Source organism: Electrona antarctica (genome assembly GCF_951216825.1).
Source record: "Electrona antarctica genome assembly, chromosome: 21".
Taxonomy (NCBI): domain Eukaryota; kingdom Metazoa; phylum Chordata; class Actinopteri; order Myctophiformes; family Myctophidae; genus Electrona; species Electrona antarctica.
In genome coordinates, this window is record NC_136802.1 from 35749309 (window position 1) to 35769152 (window position 19844).

Here is a 19844-nt window from a genome sequence, read left to right on the forward strand (position 1 = left end):
ATCGTTTCTGTTCCGGGGGTCTCGCGATATTTGGATGCCAGACAGGAAACGGTAGGCAGTCTCGCGATACGTTCAGAAACGTACTCTTTGCTCTTTAGATACCTCTATCAAATTACACAGTGTACAGATCGAAAAGCAACACAGCAGACAATAATGTGTTACATGTCTTCTGTTATTTTCCAGAAGTGATTACTTTACAAAAGATCTCAGTCATTCAGAAATAGTGTTCATGAGCTGGTCACAGAGCTCTCATTGACTCCAGTGCATTCTGCTGAACTTCCGGGTGCAGTTTGGCTCCAATGGTGCGACGAATCTGCCGTCTGGAATTGCGTGATAGCGAAAATGACGTTGGTGACTTTACCTCCATTTAATATACCTTGTGTGTCACCAGGAAATACATAGGCCTACAAATACGGAAATTAAATAACTCTAAAAAATATACCATTTCAGTTATAAGTATTATTATCAAGTATTGATCGGCGCCTCCGTTTTGTTGTGGTTTCCCTGTATAGAGCTGTGACTGTTCAGTTGGAACTTCTTCCTCATGTCGTCCAGGTCCATCCTCTTCCTGAACGTCTCCGTGGTGAAATAGTACGCGATGGGGTCCAACATGGCGTTGAGGCACGCCAGCATCAGGCTGTAGCGGTACGCGCCCAACAGGGGGCAGGGCACGTCCTCTCTGTAGAGGTAGAGCAGGCCGAGAACGGCGTGGTACGGCAAGAAGCTCAGCAGGAAGATGAAGAGGCTGATGCCGATCATCCTGTTGATCTTTCGGCTGTTGACCAGGTCCGTCTGGGCTACGGTGCTGCGCCGGATGGCCCTGAGCAGACTCCAGGAGCAGGCCAGCATCACGCTGAGCGGGACGCCGAACCCCAGGGTCAGCGTCGAGAAAACGATTCCCGGATGCATGTACGTGTAGACTGGCAGGCTGCCGAAGCACTGTAGCTTGGAGGAGACCTCACGCTGTTTGTAATCAGAATCAAAACGAGAATCTGAATTATTTCGTTTTCCAGGTACTGTATGTTTGCACACTGTGAGGAATTTGTCTCGTAAAGTTAATTGGTTGCGTTAAGGCCCATTTATTCCTACGCCTGTTCAGAACGGATGCACATGTAGCCTGTAGTATGTGTTCAAAATGATTGAATCCACGAGACTAGAGGACAGGATAGGGTCACATTTCCTAACGACCTACACAATCCCCATTGCAATGCGTGTGACTTTGATTCCCTTTGATTGCCGTTCATTATTGAGGACTCGGAGGAGGACGTTTTGTGGATGTATATTTACATGTATTACTGAGGAGACAAAAACAGAAAAAGCGGCATGTTTTCTCTCCCTTCCTTATCAAACAGAAAGAAAGAAAGACAGATTAAATGAAAGCACATAATATATCCATGCATAGGCCTATTTAATTTTGAGCATTAATTAGTCTTTACACTCTATAATGGCAGCATTACAACGTATTTACATAGTAAACTATCAAATATGAACTATTGCACTTGTATTGTGTACACAAACGCTAGCTTATATACATACATCCTGCAAAAGATAGCTGGGCAGGCTGGCGCCGAAGGTGAACACCCAGATCCCGAGGCAGACCACGGGAGACTTCTTCCGGGCGTCCCGCACGCGCACAGACATGGGGAAGGTGACGGCCATGCAGCGGTCCAGGCAGATGCACATGAGCAGGAAGATGCTGCCGTACATGTTGACCAGCAGCACCAGGCCAGCCCAATCGCACAGCCTCTGGTGGGGCTCGGGCTGGATGTCCAGGTGGTAGTAGATCCTCAGTGGCAGCGCCAGCACCAGGAGCAAGTCGGCCATGGCCAGGTTGGTCATGTAGACGGTGGTGTGCGAGCGCGACTTGCTGTTGAAGCGGCAGAAGACGACGAGGGCCGTGAGGTTGAAGATGAGGCCCACGACGAGTGTGGTGCTGTACACCGCCACGAAGATGCCGCTGACCTCCCCCGTGGCGTTGCTGTGCGTGCCTTTGCTGTCGCAGCTGGTTGGGGTGATGTTGGACATGGGCATGGTCGGGCCTGCAGAGAGAGAGAGAGAGAGAAACAGAGAGTGAATATGTTATAGAGTTAGGCCTCAGTGGCTTTTGTGTTACGGTGTCCGAGACGCGACCTAGCTTTTCGTCCCCCGGGCGAGAGGGGCTGAAAGGAGCGCCGCGGCTTGTGATTGGGTGAGACAGGCCGTCAGTGGGGTAGGGAACGCTCCGCTGTGTTCATTGTGGGGGAGGGTAATTTACTATTACCACTGTGAATAGGGATGCAACTCGGACGGGACTGAGTCAGCTCTAGCGAACTTTGCAACGTTTGACACGGCAACTCGCTCGTGGCTCAAGTTAGCTTGAGACGGCGACCCTCCGTCACGGTCTAGCCTCCACCAGAGGGGGCTAAAGCCCCCCCCTTGCCCCCTCCCTGGAGCCGTCCCTGGGTAATGGCCCTATTTTCGTCAGTAAAGTAAGTCTTGCCTATCTTCTGTTCCTGTAGCATGAGGCAGCTGGATGTGCAAGACCACCCTGGCCTGCAAGTGCTAGTGTGTCGCAGGGACTTAGCCCACTCCCCTTGATGCTGAGTCTTTGGCCGGAGATCAAACCCCGAACCTCCCCGTCTGAGGGCTGACATTCATTTTTTTTTTTTTTATGTTTTTTTTTGTGGCTTAATTTTTTTCGCCTTTATTTCATATATTTTATGGAGGGACAGACAGTAGGCTGACAGGAAATGGGGAGAGAGATGGGGGGTGACATGCAGTAAAGGCCGTCGGGATCGGGAGTCGAACCCGCGGCACACTGCCAGACTGGATTACCAGCCAAGGTGCCTGGACCGCTGAGCCACGGCCCAGGCCAGGGCTGACATTCTAACCACAAGTCCACTGAGCTGGTCAGTGGACTTTGCTATTTTGAAAAACAAGCTTGTGGCTATTTGCCACATGCTAGCGTCATGCCCATGTATAGTAGTCCTACTTACTTTGCACTACTGAAACAGGGCTACATGGCTCGGCAAAGGCTTACTTAGCTGAGAGTTAAGTGAGATTCCTTTGTACAGTTTATAGTCCAGCTCAGTGGCCTTGTGGTTAGAGTGTCTGCCCTGATACTGGGAGGTCGGGGTTCAATCCCCGGCCGGGTCATACCAAAGACTCTAAAAAATGGGACCCCTGCTTGACACTCATCAAGCAGGGAGCATCAAGGTTTGGATTGGGGGTAAGTCCCTGCGACATACTAGCGTCATGTCCAGGGGGTGTACTTGTACATCAAGCTGCCTCACGCTACAGAAACAGGAGATAGGCTCCTGCCCTATGGGCCTCATGGCTCGGCAAGGCTACTTACTTACAGTTTATAGGGGCCCACCTCTTGGAAATATTATATTGTTGAACTTATTTATTGTAAATATGTTTTCTAGATGGCTCTATGAAATCTAATTCCCATTCGATTTATGAGTACTGGCCAATTTAAGGTAAAAGGCAAAATTGTGCACCCTCAGCACACACAAAACAAACACTAAAAACACAAATGTGCGCAGGCAGGCACGCACGCACACACACACACACACACACACACACACTGCAATGCCCATATGCGTTGCTGCGTGTGACATTACATTTTAATTTTGCCACATAGAGGCCAGTGGCCACCATGCTTGTTCGCCCCATTTCTCATTGTTGTGTAAAAGTAGTTTTGAGGAAGCTCACTGGTGACACAAGATGGAAAGGAGACATGGCGTCATTACTGTTGTGCCACTGACCTGCTTTCTCTTAGCTGAAAAGTGGTGTTCAAAAACTAATTTACTCCGTTTTTCATACCAATATGGCATATTCCTCTGTATGTCAGTCCTGTAAAATGCATAAACATTTCTAATGAAAGGCCCGAATAAATAATCACCTTTCCTCTTTCACACTGTAATTTTCACTTTTTACAACACACTGATGAACAACAATATGACATTTTAGTCTGTCAATATTTCTGAATATATCCCCTGTGAGTATGTATTCTTATTTAATCTGTCAATATTTCAGAATCTATAAAGCAGTTGGCCATTATTTCAGAATGTATTTTAAATGTTGTTTTAGGTCTCTTTGGGAAAAAAGTGCTAGTATTTAATTTATAGTATATAGTATTTTTTAAAGGTATAGTTGAATGAGGAGGGTGTAACATCTGGTGGTGTGTTGAGTTAACACACCACCAGATATAAATATATTGACCCGTACGTTTGACATTTGGCATTTGGCATGTGAAACTGGACCACAAAAGCACGATGTTGTGATAATATAATGCCCTATAGGTTGTGGTGCAGACGTGGTCTCTTGAGAGTTGAGGCAGACTGTTCAAAGGAAGAGAAGGCGGTGTTTCCCCTTTAGGTTCTCACTCAGACTGAGACTGAGGTTGTGGTAACACACTTCCGTCTTCCTGGTTGCACCACTATCACTATCAGGTAGAACATCAAATTCAAAAGCATCAAATGTAGCAAATGTACTAGCTCAAAATGCGCCACTTAGCTCTGTGTTTCGAGCATGTGGATCTGCTACTTTTATGAAGTAATTGTGTTAAATTACGAAAAAACACAAAAGGTAAAAAGATAAGTGTGCAGGGTAGGCTATATGTAGGCCACACACACGCACGCACGCACACACACACACACACCCACCCACCACACACACACACACACACACACACACACACACACACACACACACACACACACACACACACACACACACACACACACACAGGCCTATTTTACTGGCCTATACTTGTCGTATGACAGTGCATGTCGCACAAAAGTAGCAGAAACAGCCAATCTACAAGCTCACCCCGAGTCACTGGGCATCACAAGGTGTCGCACTGTGAGCTTAATTGTAGATCGTCTATTTTCTGTATTTCAGATTTTTTTAATTTTAGCCATTACCCCCCTTTTCTCCCAATTAAGTCATGCCAATTGATTCCTCCCTGCACACATCTACTGGTTCACCTGGCTGCCAGTGAGGAGCCCCCACCAGGAGGCCTCGTCCTACAACTCCCGCCCAACACTCCCCGCTGACAAGTGCCGCCCCAGCCTGTAGGATCACATGCAGTGACAACTGTCTATCATCGCCCTTGTACGGCTTCGTTCCCATCCCTTTGTTTTCGAAAATTAATGCCCTACTTCATCATATACAAGAGTGTGATTGTCCATGTTTCTTTTGTCTCATGATTGTTTGTAATGTGGAAGCCCACCCCAAAAAGAGTGCTTTTTACCTTTTTTTAATGAAGAAACAAAGGTCCAGGACTCGATGAGGATGATGATCAGAGGAAGATTATTATTAAAACATAGGCTATGTAGCCTACAATTCCAAAATTATTTGATGCACTCTCTTCACAGGCAGCATGTGTTTCTCTACCTCTTCTTCTTTGCCCGCGTCTGCGTTGGTTGCATCAGACTGTTTGCAAGTACAGGAAGAGAAGTTCAAGATCTCTCTCTCTCTCTCTCTCTCTCTCTCTCTCTCTCTCTCTCTCTCTCTCTTCATGTTCGGTACATTCATCCAGATATCTATGGCGGCATCATCCTGTCACCTGTTACATGCTCAATGACTTTACAACAACCCCAGCTCTCTTTCAATGCAGTCATCCTTATACAGTCACTCTCTGTTCTGCTCTGTCTCTCCATCAATATCTCACTTAATACGTGGATTCAGACTGAGAGGGCTTTTATCTCCCACGCTTTTGGACACACACACGCACACGCACACGCACACACACACGCACACACACACACACACGCACACACACACGCACACACACACACACACACACACACACACACACACACACACACACACACACACACACACACACACACACACACACAGGCACGCACACAGTGCCCACTCTGTTTCTCAGTACAGCTGCAATAAAGGAAGACAGTCAAAGTGAAATTTATTGTCCTAGATTTCTGCCAAAAGTGGCCGACGACGTGACTGGAAACTGAAGAGGCCGCTGGGCCGTGGTGTTGATGGCAGCCTGTTCCAATGACTAAAAGAGGTGGCTGTGTGGTTCAACCGTTCAAAATACCTCACTTTATAGTCCGTCACATGGGCAAAGTATGGCCCGAGGCCAACGCGAGGCGCTGTGAGCTTGTAGATCGGCTATTTTCAACTTTCTCTTTCTTATTTTATTTGACCAATGTTTTCCATGTTCTTATGATATAGTTTGTTGATGACTTTAGTTTAAACACAGTAGTGGTCTGTTTTTTGTTTTTGTTTGAGGTCTTAATTTGTCACTTCACTGTCATCTGCGAATTATGTGTAATTTCAAAACAGGTGGTACGCAGGGCCGTTGATTGAGTGATTACAAATGAGCACTTCCAAACTCCAACCAACACACAAAATAATCACATGCAAGGAACTTCTTCACAAAAAGTAGCTTATAACACGGTGGATTTTTATGAAACAAACACTTTTGGATAATTCAAGCTTTTTGTACAGCTGCAATGATGGTGAGTTTGATGTGATTTAATACAATCAGATAGGACTTTCCTGTTTGGATGTATGGGCTGTTGATTGAAAATTGCAACTAGTTGCCACCCTGCAAGATGGCCGGTCATGTTTGTCATGTTATATGAACTGTTATAACATAACTGGTGTCAAAGTTTGCAAGTACCACAGAGGCGTTTAATAGATTTTAAAACCACATGACAGAATTTATTTTCCCGATGTAACTGTTCTGCTTCGGGTCACTGTTCTCCCCAGCACAATGACACAGCTTCTTGGGACATCTAATCCAATCTATGCAAGTAGGCTATTGCCTCTTGCTCATCCAAAATGAGTGCAGTCTCCACCTTGTGGAGGCAGGCAGGGATGCAGGCAGGCAGGCAGGCAGGCAGGCAGGCAGGCAGGCAGGCAGGCAGGCAGGCAGGCAGGCAGACAGACAGACAGACAGACAGACAGACAGACAGACAGATTGTACCATCATGTGATAAAGAGGAAAAGCCTGTGTGTGTGTGTGTGTGTGTGTGTGTGTGTGTGTGGGGGGGGGGGGGGGGGGGGGGGTGCGTGATCAGTCTGGCACATGGTTTAGCAACTCAGCGTCTAGTCTCTCTCTGTGTGTGTGTGTGTGTGTGTGTGTGTGTGTGTGTGTGTGTGTGTGTGTGTGTGTGTGTGTGTGAGAGAGAGTCAAAGTCAAAGTCGTACGAATAGTCACACATGTTACCGCAGTTACAAATTGTTCTCCGCATTTGACTCATCTCTTGGAGCGGTGAGCGCAGCGTGCTTGGGAATCATTAGTTGATGTGACCCCCAATCCAACCCATTGAGTGCCAAGCAGGGAGGCATTGGGTCCCATTTTTACAGTCTTTGGTATGATCCGGCCGGGGGATCGAACCCCCGACCTCCCAGTTTCAGGCAACGTATATGAAATGGAGGTAAGGTCACCGACGTCACACATATGACAGCTTGAAAAAACTGTAACAAACGGGACATAAAACGGGCCAGATTCCCGGAAAACCCAGAAGAGACGCCTGCCGCTCGCGGCTTTTGGCATCTTGGTGATGCTAAAGTGTGCCTGCGCTGTCTCAGCGCTTCTTTATGCCTGATGAAGGTCTGAACGACCGAAACGTTGCTCAATAAATGTAATGCTGAAAGTGAAGACAGTGTGCAGGATCCCTTTTTTTCTGCTTTTTTTCTACTTCGCCTGTAATATATTGACATAATCATGCAAAAGAAGGTATATAGGTCTCAGTCCTGGTGGTCTGTGCTTGTCCACTATGTTTTCAGGTGAAGATGTGTGTAGATTGCACAGTAACAATTTAATTAAAGTTATATTATGAATTAGATTCTAATTATTAGAATCAGGTTTATAATGCATCATAAGGCATTATAACACTCACTATAAATGTTTATAATGATGTATGAAAATGAAACTTAACAATGTTTGTAACATAGGCCTATGTTATATTATCATCAGACGGCTGTGGCTCAGGAGGATGTGCATTAGCACCACCAACTGGACGTGTGGAACGGCAGATTATGCAGAAAATAAATGAAAGGCATTGGGAGTTTTCTGCTCTGAAACGTCTGGGTTTCGAAGGCTAGGTATGATAACTAGTTAATTGATGGATTGAGGCGTATGGTATGGTAAGCCTAAGTGAAACTAAAGGAGTGTGTGTGTGTTTTTTATTGTTGTGTAAACGGTTTTTATTGTATTTTGACACTTGCTCTGGCAATTTGTAAACGTATGTTTTCTCATGCCAAAAAGCTCTAGAGTCTATTGAATTGAAGTGTGTGTGTGTGTGTGTGTGTGCGACTGTGCGTGTGCGTGCGCGCGCGCACTGCACGGAACTGCTTTTTGTGTTGTGAGGGGACACGTTAGTCGTTACACACTCGACCTGAAGCGGAAGGACTTTGTTTGTTTGCCGCCAAGCGAAGCGAGGTATGTTTACATTCTGACTGAACGTGTTATTGTTTTTTGTGCATTGTAGGCTATACACTTGTTTATTCAATTTATGTTGGTTGACGGTTGTTTTTGTGCATTGTATACACTTATACACCAATTTGTGTTGGTTGAGAGAGAGAGAGAGAGAGAGAGAGAGAGAGAGAGAGAGAGAGAGAGAGAGAGAGAGAGAGAGAGAGAGAGAGAGAGAGAGAGAGAGAGAGAGAGAGAGGATGCTAGCCTGCTACAGTGTTGTGCACTATTTTGCTGTAAAAGTAAAGCATTACATTTATTGCTGCCATTTCCAGGGCTGTAGCTGACGTTTTTGTTCCCCACTCACAACTACCTCCTGTTTGCCCCTAGACCCCCCACCCCCCCTCGTGTGCGTTAAACTGGTTATAATCACTGTGTGAGGATAACTGAATTGGGTCGGTGACTGTGGGATGACAGACATACATACAGTCTGACACGTGTACAATTAATACAAAAATGTCCTTATGTGCAGAGTTCTTCATATATTGGATTTTAACAGAAAGATAATGCCATAAATCACTCAAAGTGAGTGACAGACTTTACTTGTCAGTCACTTGGCAATGGCGTAGTAGCACACAGCATGCAAGCGATGCATGCATACAAACATGTTTCTCGCCGGCAGGCTGTAGCCTGGCCCACTAGATTGGGCAGGACGGATGGATATATGCATAAACCCCATTAATGTATAGAAAACTATGCTATCATATCAGATTATCTATACTATAACTACACTATACTCCATAACCTTTGATTGGGTGGGCAGGACGCATGTTTGGGTGGGCTATGCTCACCCTTGCCCCCCTTTAGAACCGGCCCTGTTCCTCGCAGAGATTCTAGTGTCTCCATCTCTCTCTGGAACATGACCTCTGCGGCCACACTGAGGCGTGGGGGCAGTGCCAATGCACACCTCTACGAGCAATTCAGATTCAATTCCTATTTGGAACCTAATTTCGTTACCTAACCCTACTGAGGTAGAGCTCTACCTCCAAGAACCCACGTTACCTCAACCATTTCAGGCCGCAACCTCCGAAATAATCACATTTGGACTGGGACAAGTTCAAATGGGGCATGGAATTTTGTTCCACAGATAAATATTGTGAAACTATCAGATCTACAAGTGAGCCTCACATTGCGAGCTTGTACATCGGCAAATTTCTGCCTCTTATATTAATGATAATTTGGCCAAAGTTTCACCAGTTTTTATAGTAGGCCTATATTTTGTTGATTACCTTTGATGCAGTAATGGTCTTTTCGGTGTATTAAACTGAATCAATACACAAGTGATTGGCAAAGTATATTCCTGCCTTGGTTATTGTTGAAGTTGACTTAGTACATACTGAATTTATGGGATTTGAATTCCTTCATTCCAGACCAGTCTATGGAGTCCAGACTGCACGTGAAGATGAACTCTCCAGAAACAGCTAGGACTGTTTCTACTAAACGGAAGGAACCTGGAGACATCCAGGACATCGGTAAGTTTCATGATCTTTCTGTTCCTTTGCTTAATTCTAGCCTCGGTACCCAGGCTTTTGTTTTTGTTTGCATCGGCTCAAAAATGAAAGCCTGGGGGAATGAGACATTTCCTGGTCTAGGGGTGGGAGTGAACTATAGTGCAGAGGGGCGTCGCTTCAAATTCGGTGACGTCAGCTGTTTTCTACCTGGGAGGGGAGAGGCGAAGGAGGCAGGCGCTCAGATCGTTTTCCCTCATTCACTTCTAACTTAAGGTAGAACCGGAGAATAATATTATATTAACCCAATCCCTCCCGCCACAAGGGTGTGGTTTGTGAGGCCAGTGCCAGTCAAATGCGCAAAATACCACAGTAGAAGAAGAGATCCCAGGGCAACCAAGGAAGCTCTGAGAAGGAAGAGAAGTGGTCACGTGACTGGGCTGCACCATGACACTTTCATGGACACTTTCATGGGAGCCAAACTACCCGGAAGTTCAGCAGAATGCACTGGAGTCAATGAGAGCTCAGTGACCAGCTGATGAACAAACATTATTTATGAATGACTGAGACCTTTTGTAAAGTAAACACTTCTGGAAAATAACAGAAGACATGTAACACATTATTGTCTGCTGTGTTGCTTTTCGATGTGTACACTGTGTAATTTTTTATAGAGGTATGGTATCTAAAGAGCACAAAGTACCTTTCTGAACGTACCAAGTATCGCAAGACTTCCCACCGTTTCCTGTCTGGCAGCCAAATCTCGCGATACTTCGGAGCCAGAAACGATACCTGCTGCTATTTAGATCCTCAGATAAAATGATATACTGTGCACTCTGTGCACAACGAAAAGCACTTCTCTTCCTTCTCAAAGCTTCCTTGAGGGCAACCAGGAAGTGTAGCCCCCCAGCACGCGTGAATTCCGTTTGTGTCTACTGACACTGCCCGTCCTGACTGTCCTCCGAGATGCAGGTTACTCCGTGGTGAGATTGAGAAATAAATAATAGGCTACAAATCTTTCTGGATTTTAACAGAAAGATAATGCCATAAATCACTCAAAGTGAGTGACAGACTTTACTTGTCAGTCACTTGGCAATGGCATAGTAGCACACAGCATGCAAGCGATGCATGCATACAAACATGTTTCTCGCCGGCAGGCTGTAGCCTGGCCCACTAGAGTGGGCAGGACGGACGGATATATGCATAAACCCCATTAATGTATAGAAAACTATGCTATCATATCAGATTATCTATACTATAACTACATACTCCATAACCTTTGATTGGGTGGGCAGGACGCATGTTTGGGTGGGCTATGCTCACCCTTGCCCCCCTTTTAGAACCGGCCCTGTTCCTCGCAGAGATTCTAGTGTCTCCATCTCTCTCTGGAACATGACCTCTGCGGCCACACTGAGGCGTGGGGGCAGTGCCAATGCACACCTCTACGAGCAATTCAGATTAATTTCCTATTTGGAACCTAATTTCGTTACCTAACCCTACTGAGGTAGAGCTCTACCTCCAAGAACCCACGTTACCTCAACCATTTCAGGCCGCAACCTCTGAAATAAGCACATTTGGACTGGGACAAGTTCAAATGGGGCATGGAATTTTGTTCCACAGATAAATATTGTGAAACTATCAGATCTACAAGTGAGCCTCACATTGCGAGCTTGTACATCGGCAAATTTCTGCCTCTTATATTAATGATAATTTGGCCAAAGTTTCACCAGTTTTTATAGTAGGCCTATATTTTGTTGATTACCTTTGATGCAGTAATGGTCTTTTCGGTGTATTAAACTGAATCAATACACAAGTGATTGGCAAAGTATATTCCTGCCTTGGTTATTGTTGAAGTTGACTTAGTACATACTGAATTTATGGGATTTGAATTCCTTCATTCCAGACCAGTCTATGGAGTCCAGACTGCACGTGAAGATGAACTCTCCAGACACAGCTAGGACTGTTTCTACTAAACGGAAGGAACCTGGAGACATCCAGGACATCGGTAAGTTTCATGATCTTTCTGTTCCTTTGCTTAATTCTAGCCTCGGTACCCAGGCTTTTGTTTTTGTTTGCATCGGCTCAAAAATGAAAGCCTGGGGGAATGAGACATTTCCTGGTCTAGGGGTGGGAGTGAACTATAGTGCAGAGGGGCGTCGCTTCAAATTCGGTGACGTCAGCTGTTTTCTACCTGGGTGGGGAGAGGCGAAGGAGGCAGGCGCTCAGATCGTTTTCCCTCATTCACTTCTAACTTAAGGTAGAACCGGAGAATAATATTATATTAACCCAATCCCTCCCGCCACAAGGGTGTGGTTTGTGAGGCCAGTGCCAGTCAAATGCGCAAAATACCACAGTAGAAGAAGAGATCCCAGGGCAACCAAGGAAGCTCTGAGAAGGAAGAGAAGTGGCTGGGCTGCAGACACTTTCATGGACACTTTCATGGGAGCCAAACTACCCGGAAGTTCAGCAGAATGCACTGGAGTCAATGAGAGCTCAGTGACCAGCTGATGAACAAACATTATTTATGAATGACTGAGACCTTTTGTAAAGTAAACACTTCTGGAAAATAACAGAAGACATGTAACACATTATTGTCTGCTGTGTTGCTTTTCGATGTGTACACTGTGTAATTTTTATAGAGGTATGGTATCTAAAGAGCACAAAGTACCTTTCTGAACGTACCAAGTATCGCAAGACTTCCCACCGTTTCCTGTCTGGCAGCCAAATCTTGCAATACTTCGGAGCCAGAAACGATACCTGCTGCTATTTAGATCCTCAGATAAAATAATATACTGTGCACTCTGTGCACAACGAAAAGTAAGTGATTAGAAAACAACCTGTGATATGTCTTCTTTTATATTCCTGAACCGATTATATGACAAAGGTCTCAATTGTTCATAAATAATGTTTGTTATGAGCCAGCTCCATTTATTACTGCCATGTATTCATTGCACTTCCGGTGTGAGTTTGGCTCCCATGAAAGTGTCCATGAAAGTGTCATGGCGCAGCCCAGTCACGTGACCACTTCTCTTCCTTCTCAAAGCTTCCTTGAGGGCAACCAGAAAGTGTAGCCCCCCAGCACGTGTGAATTCCGTTTGTGTCCGAGCATAGGCATGGCTGAGACATGGTAACGCCCCGCCTGCCTGTGATTGGTCTACTGACACTGCCCGTCTTGACTGTCCTCCGAGATGCAGGTTACTCCGTGGTGAGATTGAGAAATAAATAATAGGCTACAAGAGAATGACAGCTTGACACGCGCGACACGAGCCTTAATTGTAACTAACTTTTACGTTAAAAAACGTTTTATTTTTGTAGAAGAGGCAAACTTATTGTTTATGCCGTTTGCTTTGATACTGTTGATTATCGTGTATTAATCTAATTATAGTAAACCAATACTATTACCCTAAAAAGGATAAAGATGAAGGGAAAATAGACCTTTTTATAGTACAATAATGTTTCAAGTTTACACATGCAAACAAATTACACAACACAAACACTTTATTTTAGAACACACCCAAATCAAATCATATTATGGCGTGCATGTTCAATCAATTATTCCATCAAAGCAAACGGCATAAACAATATTAGTTTGCCTCTTCTACAAAAATAAAACGTACAAGTTAGCGTTCTCTTGTTTCATACCATACTACTATACATACTATCCCACCACCCTCGCATCAGACTATCCAGGCATCCAGCATATCCACCTCGGAGGACAGTGTCGGTAGGCCAATCACAGGCAGGCGGGGCGTTACCATGCCTATGCTTGGACACAAACGGAATTCAGCACACAGACTGTGTATGCATATTATTAAACGATGCATTTCTTTTTAACAATGAAAGTCATAGTTTTAATTCTGCTCCTCTCCCACCATATAGGCTCTACTCTGTATCTGGCTGGAGGAGAGGACAGGACGGGTGGTGGTGACTGTAGTGACATGTGGCGCTTCGATGCTCAGAATGAAAAATGGATGAAGATGGCTTCCATGAAGGAGGGACGTGCTCACTTCAGTAAGCTGTCAAACTATTCTAATTTAGCCCCCTTTCCCTGCCAAGAATATTTAACGGTTTGAAAATCCGTCCTATGTAATCCATAGTTGGAGCCCATTCAAGATTGAATGATCTCTCAGGGGGAAAGGACACACAAACAAGGCAGAGAACATTGTACCCACCAGGAAATAAGGAGTTTTACGAGCACATGGCTGTCGCATGTGTTTCTGGGTTGATCATAGATTACCTCCCTCGCGCTAGACTTTAGGCTGCGGTAGACTGACGATTACTTTGTTTTTGTCCGCGGATGTAAGAAGGGATTAATAACCTTCCAAACACTGGATTTTGGCTCATTATGATCAGAAAAAGGAGTAATTAGTGCACGTGCACATCGGATCCATATGCAGACTGTCTAACATGTGAGTAAAAAAAATAATATATATATATATATATATATATATATATAGCCTATATATATATTTACTCGATTAAATTAAAGAAAGACGAGGTCCCTCGTTTTGGCACACGCGGGTCGTGGAGAGAAGAATGAGGTCCCTCGTTTGTGGCATTAATACGGTTAATGATTATTTTGCGTCTCAAATCCATTTGTCAAGGATTCAGAGACATTGTCATATTTGAAAGCAAAACTTTGGTCTTTTGGTGTAATGAAGGCTCAAAAATGAAATGCTGTTCAATGCATAAAGCTGGCTCTTATCAGGTCATTGTTTTCTTTTGTTTTTTATCTCAGATACCTCTCCTGCCCTGTCCTCAGTTAAAACAAAGGGGTTCTGCTGTGACCAGTGTGGACAAAGCTTCGCCTCAGTTTATTATCTCAAAGTACACCAGCGAATTCACACGGATCACAAACCTTACTGCTGTGAACAATGTGGCAAAATCTTCACTTTAAAATCTAGCCTGTTAACACACATGAGAGTTCATACCGGAGTGAAGCCATTCAGCTGTGAATTATGCGGGAAGTGTTTTTCTCAGTCTGGAAGCTTGAAAACCCATATGCTTATCCATACTGGAGAGAAGCCCTACTGCTGTGACCAGTGTGGGAAAAGCTTCAGTCAAAAGTCTAGCCTCAATCAACACAAGAGAATTCACACCGGAGAGAAGCCTTATTGCTGTGACCAGTGTGGGGAAAAGTTCCATAGATTGGATATGTTCAAGAACCACCAGAGAATTCACACTGGAGAGGAGCCTTACAAATGTGACCAGTGTGGGAAAAGCTTCACTCTACAATCTAGCCTGAAACGACATAAGTGGAAAGTAAAGTGTTTTACTCAGGATGGACGCTTAGAAACTCATCAGTGCATCCATCCTGGAGAGAAGCCTGACCCATCCAGGACCATCTCTATTAAACAGGAGGAACCCCAAGATCATCAGGACCTCAGTAAGTTTCATTGACCCTAATTTATCAGACTTGCACAGACAAAACAAAGGGTGTACGCTGATCCAATTGCAATTTTTAATCGTTCTATCGTCACTTTGACACAACACTCAAATCTCTCTGGTCCAGGTGTCCAGGTCGTATATGCAAATAATTGTCATCGTAGACATTCAGTTCAGACAATCTGACGTAATCCTATATATCCCAAACGTGTTAAAGGGTTAAGAGGTGACATAATCAAAGTATGACAAACTATCGGGTTAGAACAGGGGGCTTCAAAAGGGGGTCAAGGGTCCACAGAGTTACTACTGGGGGGTCTCCAAATCTTTGTGTGATAGGACCTTCATCTTTACATTAACCACTTTACAAGCTACAAGCTCACAACGCCTCGCACAGCGATACATTGTGAGCTTGTAATTCAGCTATTTTCAGCAACTGGTTTGGTGTAGAGGGACAAAAGAACAGACCAAGTACAAGTTTTCTAAGGCCTCACTCACACTGTTGCAACATGCATACAACATTTGTCTTGTGTCTTGTCCGTGTTTAATGTCCGCCCCAATGCCCAGAGAGAGAGGCGAGAGGTTTAGCCACTAAATTCTCTGGTTGTGCATGGGGCAGCAGCACTGAGGAACCACACATCCTGAAGCTTTCATTATAAGCTGTAGCCTTCACCTTTGAATAAAACCATATTTGATACACATACTCTAAGTAGGCTATGACCCACATGTTACTGATGATAGATAATATAATGTAATGTAATTACAATCACAATCTCTTAATTCAAGTCCCACCACGTGCACAGTGTTAAACATGAACTCTGTAGCCGTGCTGTCTGGGGCGCTTGGACATTATAAAATGTCCATATAAAAAACATTAGATATATACAACAAATGATAATAGACACTGAGAACTTTGAATTATTGGCTGATTATTGCCTGAGTTAAACTACCGGTGTCTTGTGTTATACACAAGCAAGCAGATTGATTGTCTGTCTGCAATGGATAAAGTTCATGATGACATGAACATTTAACAAAACAAAACAAACTAGGTAAGTATAGGTTTTGCATATTAGGGTTGAATCACAGATGTAAAGCCCAAAACATATATTCATTGTACTGTGCGACGGACGGTGTTGCGCAAGCAGTTCACTAACAGCCACTCACTTTATTCACGTCTGCATGATAGAGGAGATTATATATTTAGTTAACTATAAAAACAGGAACAGTTTGCATCTGTGATAAAGTGGAAAGAAGCACAGCCTGGTACACGGACACGCAAGATAGGGCCCTCTATCTGACACAAATTTTAGCCTGGTCAAGATTCAATGCATCCTCTCTGCAAGCAGGCAGGCTCGATTAGCTCAATGGTAAAAACAATTCAGCACTTGCTCAGGAAACCGGGTTCAGGAGAAGAATGTTACATAGTGCAACTTTAATGCTTAACACCCGATGCTATTGTTTTGAATGAAAGAAGTGTTGGTTGTGGAGGTCGGAGGAATTTCTTTTGAAAATCGTTTGAAATAATAATTAATAAACAGTCAAAGTAAAATAATAATAAATGATATGATGATTTAAAAATGGGACCGCCACCGACATATGGGTCCCGACCCACTGTTTAAGAACCACTGCTTTAGACGGCTAATGAGCTTTGCATCGGTGATTTACGTATGTAATACATCATATTATATCACACGTTGACATGCTTAGTATTGCATCCTTCCACCACAGTCAAGGAAGTTATTGGCCAGAATGAACAATGCCAAAAAGCGTAGTCATAATGTCACTGACTGTTGTTTACACCAGGGGTTCTCAACGTTTTTGGCCGGGGACCCCCGGAAATGCTTTGGCAATGTCTCGGGACCCCCGCCCCGCCCCCTCCCGACCCCCAATATAAATTGACTGCTACAATAACCTTAAACCATTTTGGGCGGTAACCCCTTTTGGTGTTTTAAGCATTGTTATAATTTAGCTATTGAAAAATAGCAGATCTACAAGCTCATAGCGCGCCACTCGGTGGCGCGCTATGAGCTTGTAGCTATGGAGCTTGTAGGTCTGCTATTTTTGAAAAATCGTGAAAATAAATTTTAAAAAATCTTTTTTTTTTTTTTTTTTTTTTTGAAAATAATTTGGGGACCCCCTAAAATAATTTAGCGACCCCCCCCGAGGGGTCGCGACCCACGGGTTGAGAACCCCTGGTTTACACAACAAGTGGTCTTAAATCGCTGAAAGCTTGACATTTGTTTTTGCCTCTCCCCCTCTCTTTACAGAGAAGCATGGTCCGAAGCGGAAGCGCTTTAAAAAGGAGCCTACCAACAGCCGGAAAGCAGATGTGCCAGGGATTCGGGCCGGGTATTACCCGCTCTCCGAGCGGCAGCACGTGGCCTTGCTCATGAAAATGACAGCTGAAGAGCCTGCCAACAGTCCAGGTAGGTGCTCGTAATGGAGGCCACTGCGCCATTATCTCCATTGTCTGCTATTTTGTATTTGATTATTGTATGTTTATTCCTCTATGAATTTCCTTTACAGGATTTGTAATGTTGGACCCTGGTGTTCATTTCTTAAACGTCGAATGCCAATATTGACTCAGTCTGTATATCACCAACTGCCAACAGATGCAGCGGGGACTTTTATTTTGAAGACCCCAAAATAAACCAGAAGCAAGATCGCCTAAAGCTAATGTGGCGATCATATTTTTAAAAGTCAGAAGTGTTAATATTGTAACCGCGAGGTAGCGATGATTGAGTAATGAGCCACTAACTAACTAACATCGACATCGATGGGGGGGGTAATCATTTAATTTACGGGCCACAGCGCAGCAGAGCGTTACCTAGCGATGGGGGCGCTGCTAGACCATTCTGAATCAATACAAAACAAAACACACGTCATTGGCAGCGAGCGACATTGGGAGTAAAACAGTTAACATGTCCTATCTTTACCATTATTATTTGTTCAACTCTCTCACAGGCTCCGATGAGCAGCTTGGAGTCATCGGATGTGTGGTGTCCAACTACCAGGGTCCTCTGGACATCAAGGAGGAAGAACCTGTGTGATCTTTGTACCTACATTGAAGAAATGGCTGTTTATTTCTAGCCAGAAACGGTAATATGTGGATCAAAATCACAAATCAGATCCGAACATTATTCAGAGATAACAGCCAATGAACATCCTACTTTTAATGGGACCCTATGGGATACACGCACGCGTCTCCTGGTAGTGGGGGTGACGAAGGCGTTGCCTAGCAACCGTGACAGGACTAAAAGTTGGTTTTCAGCGTAACCGTTTCATATTGATATAAAAGCTGCAATATCGCGGCTTCGGCAGTAAATGTATTAACCTATAAAAATGGCGATTCATAAACACCGTTAATATATTTCTTTCCTTTAATAGACATTTGATATTTAAAGAACATGAAGTAATTGGTATACATTCTGAATCTAATTTTGTTAATGCTCTTTAATCTTATTTCCTTTTTTAGTTCTCAAATCATTTGATGCATATCAAGCACATAATGTTATTATAGAAATAATGTCACAGTTGTTTCAATTATGGTGTATACTGCAGTGGACAAACCTAAATGTCTGTCATATTGCATATTGAACAAAGTGAAAACATTGGGCCAAGATAACTGCGACTGACAGTGCTACACCCATCTTTATCTCTTTGGAAAATATGGAGGTGTTCCTCCATACTTTGGTGTCCACTCCACCATCCAACGGTTCTCATTGTAAGAAAAGTCAGCCCAGAGCCAGTGTCAGGGCTGAACAGGGAATATAATCTACGCTATATTCCCTAATACAGTGTGTTAGGGGACTTTTATGCATGCGTCTCATGCTTTTATTATTGACCTGAAGGTGTTGACATAATTGACCGATTGGGCACTGCACTTGCGTTAGGTGGTGGGCGTGATAACCGGAGCAGAGGCGCTGCCATGCTAATAATGAATCATGGCGTTCAACTGTTTAGAGTGTGTCTGTGAATTTGAACAGAGAGTTGGTGATCATGGGAGCGAACAATTTCTGCTGACCATAAACGCAAACAAACGCAAATTTAACGCCATAACATCCATGTTAGTATAATAGTTGTTGGGGAACTGTTTTTTTAATGTATTTCTGTGGAATAAAATGGTAAAATGCAAGGTTATTGGAGTGGACCTGAATATTATAGTCCATTTCATACTGAGTGTTATGTAGTATTTGTCATAGTGATTGACAACAGATTGCCCATTACACAGAGTATGTCCTTGATGGTCTAGTGGCTAGGATTCGGCGCTCTCACCGCCGCGGCCCGGGTTCGATTCCCGGTCAGGGAAAAGCAGTTTTAGTGGAACCTGGGGTGTGCTCAGATCGTCCAACTCCGAGTAAGAGGCCAGTCTGCATTTGAATAAAATATATCATCTGAGCTACAGTATTGTATTCTATACATTTGAGAAACTTATTTGATGAACTTTGTTTATCGGCCTGAATATTTTACTGTACAAATGCCCTATTTTTCATAGTGATTGACAACAGATTGCACAATACACAAAGTATGTCCCTGATGGTCTAGTGGCTAGGATTCGGCGCTCTCACCGCCGCGGC

At 44.2% G+C, this 19844-nt stretch overlaps 2 protein-coding genes across 2 annotated transcripts; one reads left to right on the forward strand and one right to left on the reverse strand.

Moving 5' to 3' along the window:
- LOC306913964 (lysophosphatidic acid receptor 4) lies at positions 1–5375 on the reverse strand. The gene is made up of 3 exons (XM_079490805.1): positions 5240–5375; positions 1537–2039; positions 1–963 (listed from the first exon to the last, which is right to left on the reverse strand). Exons 2-3 carry the CDS (start codon positions 2029–2031, stop codon positions 466–468), a joined length of 993 nt encoding a protein of 330 aa, XP_079346931.1. The 5' UTR covers positions 2032–2039; positions 5240–5375; the 3' UTR covers positions 1–465.
- Positions 5376–8309: 2934 nt separating this feature from the next.
- LOC306914060 (uncharacterized protein) lies at positions 8310–19530 on the forward strand. Its single transcript, XM_079490947.1, has 7 exons — positions 8310–8407; positions 9811–9912; positions 11789–11890; positions 13765–13896; positions 14624–15271; positions 17535–17693; positions 18232–19530. The coding sequence occupies exons 2-7, from the start codon at positions 9819–9821 to the stop codon at positions 18315–18317; spliced, it is 1221 nt and encodes a 406-aa protein (XP_079347073.1). The 5' UTR covers positions 8310–8407; positions 9811–9818; the 3' UTR covers positions 18318–19530.
- Positions 19531–19844: the final 314 nt, after the last annotated feature.